The sequence below is a fragment of the Marmota marmota genome, unplaced genomic scaffold, assembly GCF_001458135.2.
Source record: "Marmota marmota marmota unplaced genomic scaffold, marMar, whole genome shotgun sequence".
In the NCBI taxonomy this organism is placed as follows: Eukaryota; Metazoa; Chordata; class Mammalia; order Rodentia; family Sciuridae; genus Marmota; species Marmota marmota.
This window is the reverse complement of record NW_026007382.1, coordinates 1-7,100: the sequence shown is the minus strand read 5'-3', so window position 1 is coordinate 7,100 and position 7,100 is coordinate 1. Positions and strand designations below refer to the sequence as shown.

At 33.1% G+C, this 7,100-nt stretch overlaps 1 protein-coding gene across 1 annotated transcript; it reads left to right on the top strand.

Annotated features, from left to right (window-relative positions):
* Window positions 1-4,312: 4,312 nt before the first annotated feature.
* Window positions 4,313-5,918, top strand: LOC107133723 (heat shock transcription factor, Y-linked-like). The gene is made up of 2 exons (XM_015475950.1): window positions 4,313-4,825; window positions 5,229-5,918. Exons 1-2 carry the CDS (start codon window positions 4,313-4,315, stop codon window positions 5,916-5,918), a joined length of 1,203 nt encoding a protein of 400 aa, XP_015331436.1.
* Window positions 5,919-7,100: the final 1,182 nt, after the last annotated feature.

Here is a 7,100-nt window from a genome sequence, read left to right as displayed (position 1 = left end):
GATAACAAAGTCCAATCATATTCTGCCAGCTAGAAGCACATTAAATATAAAGATACAGGTTAATAATGAAGAGAGGGAAAAACATGTCTTGCTAACCCTAGTCAAAGAGAGGTGGAGTGGCTTTATTGATAAAGACAAATTAAGTTTTAAAGGAAAAATCTTTCTAATGATAAGGGACCAAATGATGTTCTTTTTTTATATTTATTTTTAGTTGGACACAATATCTTTATTTTTTTATTTTTATGTGGTGCTGAGTATCAAACCCAGGTCCTCGAACATGCTAGGTGAGCACTCTACCACTGAGCCACAACCTCAGCCCAAATGATATTCTTAAGTAGTTCTCTGGTTGGTAGTAAAAATTTGGGAACCAGAATTTCTGAGGTATAATCTTGGCACTGTCACTTTCTTAGGTTACTTAACAAAACTATACAAACCCATAATATCGACATCTGTACAATAATTACTATATTTAAAACCTCTAGTGAAACCTGTAGTGTGTCAGTAAAATAATACAGTTCATAGAAGTTTATAGTACAACGATATTAGATATCATTATCACCACTCTCATTATCATCATTTCTAAGAGAAACAGAATTGATAAGACTCATTGATTAAGAGGATCTGAGGGCTGGGAGTATAGCTTAATTGGTAAAGCACAGGCCCTAGGTTCAATCCCTAGAAACACACACACACACACACACACACAAATGAAGAGTGAAGACATTGTCTCCTGAATCCTGGGTATCCACCTGATAAAGCTTAAGAGGACAAAAAGATAAAATTGGACGTGGTGTCTGCCATAAATAGAGACAAAAAGAATAAGGTGACCACATCACTTTACTTGGGCTGCAAATGCAGTCCAGTGGTAGAGGGCTTGCCTAGCATATTCAAGGCCCTGGATTTCATCCCCACCACAGCAAAAACAACAAAAACAAAACAAAACAAAAAAGGAAGGGTGGTTCTCCAAAAAATACTTGACTGCTGTTTTTCATTATCACAGGCATAAACATTATGAAAACTTTCAAAATCAGAATCCAAAAAACAATATTGCCTTGATTTCTCAATCAAGGAAGAGACCAACAGATGTTTCTAATCCATCTAAAAATTAGTAGTGAATGTTCTTTCTGTAATATAAAAAAATTCAATGGACTTTTTATCTAGATAAAAGGATGAATGTTAGAATATCTGTTTTCATTAATTACTCACAAGGTAATGAATGGATTCAAGAAAATGAAAATCAGACTAGAAAAAAAATGTTGATAAAATCCTGAGAGAACTCAGGAGGTAGGTTAATATACTATGTTTTGTTTTGTTTATCACTCCAAATCAAAACAAAACAAACAAACAAAAACAAAAACAAAACAAACAAAAACAAAATACTCATTCCAAGATAAATAAAAAATGATGGATATGTCTTACTTGAGGACTTTACCTGAAGATCATGCAAAAGTCTCAAGACTTTTTAGCAATGAATGGATCATTAATATAATACTTGAATTAATCAACTTACAAAGAGAGGTAATATAAAGGAACAAGATAGAAAGTACACTATACCACAAGTAGAAGAAGTACCTTTATGAAATGCCCTTATCTGTCATTAACATTATCTCCAAGAAAAAAAGTAAATATGGAAATGTAGGCTACATTTGTGGTTGATATAGATGTCATAAATTTATTTTTTTCCTTGTCAACAAAGCACAAAATGTTTAGAAGACAAGGTTACTTTTCAGATTTTTTTTTTAATTACTATTAGCCAAGCAGCACATGCATGGTATCCCAGCCTCTCAGGACACTAAGGCAGGAGGATCACAGGTCAAAGCTAGCCTAGGGGGCGTAGAAAGACCCTATGTCAAAATTAAAAAGTGCTGGAAATACAGCTCAGTGGTAGAGTATCCCTTGGTTCAAACCCTAGTAACACAAAAAATAATCAAGCAACCAAATATAAATAAATAACTTAAACATCCAGTTACTACATAAGAAAAACAGGAAAGAAAAAAAAAGGAAGACAGAAGAGAAAAGGGAAGAATATGGAAACTATAGAAGCAGATGAAGGGCATAGTAGAAGGCAACCTATTATATTCAAGTTTTTTTAGATAAAACTGCTATTTTTCTTGTACCTTTATGAATAGCAGTAGGTTTTTAACTAGGATCAAGTTATAGCTTTAGTTAAGCTATCTTGTAAAATCCCCCCAAATTTTCAGCCACTGTATTGATGAAATTTTAATAAGTTTTCTTCAAGAAAAAGCTGTATGATCTTCAAACAGTAAACTTAAAGAAATGCTCTGAAAAAGCAAAATTCACATACCAGCGTCTGATGGGAATATGTTTTATCACCATAAAAAATTGGTGAATATGAATACTTTTGCTACATGTCTTAAAACAGAAAATTCTAAAATTTAAAAAAACTATATTATACTTAGACTTTCCAATAATGATATATCTTTCCAATATGAGATGAATGGCCTCCTAAATAAAAACAATACTTTTTAGAATTTTTGTGGCAATAAGGATCAAACTCAAGACTTTGTGCATGCTAAGCAAGTGCTCTACCACCAAGCTTTACCTCAGCACCCCATTTTTTTTTTTACCTTGAGACAAGCTCTTTCCAAATTGCCCAGATTGGCTTCAAACTTGTGATCCTCCTATGTCAGACTCCTGTGTGCTTGGTTCTTCCATATATATTAAACATGGCCCTTTTTGAGCCATAAAAATAAAATATCTTACTGTAACTAGGGCATTAATATTTTTGGAGGAAGACTTTTTATTCAATACTCAGTTTATTTCACAAATATAAGTTCTATTTGATATTCTATTATATTGCAAAACATAAAGATTTTTCCTAAATAAAATAACATTTTTTAGGTAAAATTTAATATAAAATTTTAGGTAAAATATAAAATTTAAACATTTTAAAGTATACAGTTTACTGCCACATTATACATTCATCAATTCTTTATAATACTTAAATTCCTTCCTTCCTTTCTTTTCTTTCTTTCTTTCTTTCTTTTTTTTTTTTTTTTGGTACTGGGAATTGAATTGAGGAACTTTGTCACTAAGCAACTGTAGAGAATCAGATGTGACTGCGTTACTATTACTGTTTTTGATGGAGTCTGCCTGCAAACGAGATATTCTGTCAAGGTATAGACAGGTAACAGCAGACATGCTTGAAAACGAGGTGTCTGCTGTCCTTGGGAGGACTTGCCTGCAAACGGGATGTTCTGCCAAGTGGGCTAGGAGGGCGCTGAGAAAAATTTTATTATCTGTTCTTAACAAAGAGCAGAGCTCAACATACTCCAGACCAAGAATAGATTAGCCATGAGAAGCGGGTCACTTCTGATTAGAAAGTAAAACTTCTATATGCTATGTTTAATTAGCTGAAAGACCTGATTTATTGCTGTTGGAAGGCTGCCTTCTTTGTTCACAATACCATAAAAAGATTGCTGTATACAATAAAGGGCTTTTTTTCTGCTGCTGCTTCTCTTGCTCTGCTTCTTCTTTCTTTTCCCATGCTGACCTGCACGTGAATTACTGCAACAAGCAACATCCTAGCCCTTCTTTATTTTTTGTTTTGACAGAGGGTCTTGCTAAGTTAAGGCCTCATTAAGTTTATTGATGAAGTTGAGCTCATACCTAAAACCAGTCTGTCTTAGACTTCCAAGCTGCTGGGATTATGGCAGAGGCCACCATGCCAGACTCTTAAACAAATTTTTAAACACTTTTATTATCCTTTATAAAATCCATAATTGATATATTTTTTTTTCTTTACTCTAGCCAGTAACCTATTTTCTATCTATATGACCTACCTTTTTTACGTAAAGGCTTTTCACCAATTTGAATTCCAAACTGCCAGTTTTCTAACGCTTGTTTTATTTCCCTCTTTTTTCTAGTATTATCCCATTATTAAGCCCTACCCTCTTTGCACCAAGCTAGTAAGAGTAAGGAAGCAAATAACTTTTATTTCAGTGATTGAAGAGATTAATTTGCTTACTTGTTTGAAAGATTCTGTGAAAATGAGAATTAAAGATCACACCTTGTAAGTAATGTGAGCAATCTAAAATTAAAATGTAAGTAATCAGTCTAAATTTTTTTTTAACGGAATAAACTTCAAGAGTGGGAAACACTGTAGGTTGACTGTTGCGTATAAATTGCTAGGAGACGAAAGTCATCTTGTGATGTCATAACTATCAGATTGAGAACTATTATGATGGCCTAGGTTTAGTTTATCTGTGTAGGCCTACTGAAGCAGCATTTGAAGCTGCAGTGTTCAAAACCATGCAGATGAGAAAAGTAGCCGAGGAAAAAATTATTTGAGATGGCACAAGTTTCTTCAGAAATTCAAGACGTTTCTCCTAAAGATGGATCAACTGGTTCCGAAACTTCCAACAGATCTTCACTGTGTGATCACACATTCACTGAGAACTCAGACATAAGGACTCTGACTGAGGAAAATGCTTTTCAGGTTTTGTCTCAGGGATCCTTGATAAAAAGACCACGTTATACATTTTGTTTCTCTGAACCAGATGAAGATAATGATTTTCTTTCTCTGACCTTTCCCAGAAAACTTTGGAAAATAGTTGAAAGTGACAAATTTAAGTCTATTTGGTGGGATGAGGATGGAACTTCTATAGTAATTAATGAAGAGCTTTTCAAAAAAGAAGTTTTGGAAAGAAAGGCCCCTTTCAGAATATTTGAAACTGATAGTATGAAAAGTTTAGTTCGACAGCTTAATCTTTATGGATTTAGTAAGATGAGACAGAATTTTCAAAGATCTGCTTCTCTAGCTGACTTTTTGGCAGAAGAAAAAGAAGTCTCTGTTTTAAGCAAGGTATTCAAATTTTTTTCATTTAACACTTATGGACTGTATATTATTTTATTTTTATATAGTTTATTACACAAAGTAAAATCTGATTTGAAATTTGTATAAAATATTAAGATTAAAATTATTTAACATTTTCAAATTATTGAGGGCACTAATACCTAAGATTTTAAGATATTTGCTAGTAACTTCGAATCTTACCAGTGAACTGTAAATACAGGTGCTAAAGCCACTTATTAGAGAATGGTATTCACTGCTGTCTGGTTCCCGATAAGTGCATTTTAAGACAATCATCCTGACATATAATGACATTAATGTTATGTTCTAAAAATGAAATCTGTAATTTTATAGGTTATTGTCTATTATCACTTGGTTTAAAATGTCTCTAAATAACTTTCTCCTTTGGTTTTAGTTACAGTTCTATCATAATCCAAATTTTAAACGAGGCTGTCCCCAACTTTTAGTAAGAATGAAAAGAAGAGTCGGGATTAAAAATGCTTCTCCAGTATCTACTTCATTAGTTCCAGATCTCAACAAGAAGCATCTTAGAGCAGGGGGTAATGTGGACTATCATAATTCTGGTTTAATTGCTGAAACTAGTGGAGAAAGTTTATTTTCAACCTCTACAAATCTAAATGTGCCTCTAAAAAAGGAGCCTTCTACCAGCCAAAGAATTGCTAATACAACTGACTTCATCAGAAGTGATTTTTCTCCTCCTTCATCGACTTCAGTTAGAACATCAGAGCAAATTGTAATAGATGAACATGCTATTTTAAATCAGTCGACCACTTTTCATATGCGCTCACATAGCAGCTACACTCAAGCAAATGGCCACGTTGTGAATTTCGTTACAACATCTACTTCTCAATACCACATCATATCTCCCTTACAGAACAATTATTTTGGACCGATGATGGAGCCTTCTACTTTTCCAACTAGACATCCTGATATTTCAGCCAATGAGGCTCCTGTTTCTAACCTGCTACCTGCAGGCAACCCATGGTTCCCAATGCCTATGATAGCTGATACATCTGCTGCCTCACTTTCAAGGTCAACTCATCAACCTTCTTCTTTATACCAACATCATTCTAATTACAACTGATCTACCAAAGGAGTACTAAATATTGCAGGTCAACAGATGTTGAAATTTAGGATGACTAATTCTTAAAATATACCTGCAATCCTCTTATTTGAACAATAAAATTACATATTCACCTTATGGTTTCTTTTTTCCTTATTAAGAGATACTTAAGAGTAAATGGATTTATTTATATTGCATGTTGTTATACTATTAATATTTTAATATATAGTCTCTGGTCATTTGACAGGAAGTATTATATGACCTCTGCAAGTAAATATATTTAACCTTTTAAAATAATGGAAGCAAAGAAAAAGAAATTGGAGACAGAAAAATGTTAATAAGTGACTTCTGAAATAGATGAGTCAAAGGGCTTAAGTTAGAAATACATGGAAATAAAAGATAGAAAACAAAAATATACACTGTTTACTTCAATATTTTCTTAGTTAAATTTCTACATAGATTCTAAAATCAGCATGCTTGAATTTCAGCAAAAGTAACGGTATTCATTGTATACATTTCATACCCAGTCAGATCAATAACCATGATTACTACTATTTCTGTGATAATTAGAGTAGTTAAGATTTCATATCATTATCCATGGACTGTACCATTATCAGCACGTTATGGAATTTTTATAACAAAGCTAGGATATGTTTTGATTAAAAAAAAACATTATAGCTAATTTGTGACTTTAAAATTTCTCAAGAGTCCATTCATATTTTCTAATGCATACACTTTACCAGGTTGATTTTTTTGCTCCATTAATGCCATATGCTTGCTTTACCTTTTAGATTTTGAGCCCAGATCCTCACAAGGCTGAAATGTCCCTTCATGACATCTGCTTACCTTTCCAGTTTGTCTTTGTTCCATCTCTGTTCATCTGGAGCTTCATGCAGGCAAACTCCTTTCAGCTTCTTCATTTCTGTCCTAATAACTATTAGCTATTTTTTTTAGTCTACTACCTTACCTGCTTCACCACAGATGCCACTCTTTTTAGGAGGTATTACTTTTCCTACCTGCTTGTTTCTTTCTTGGACACCCTGCACTGACCTAGTACAGTGACAAATAAAAGGCACCTAATACAGTGCTTAGTATAATATCTTTCATATATATACACACATACACATATACATATACATATATACACACACACATATATATGTATACATATATGGTTTTCCCCAAAACAATCATCTCACAGTA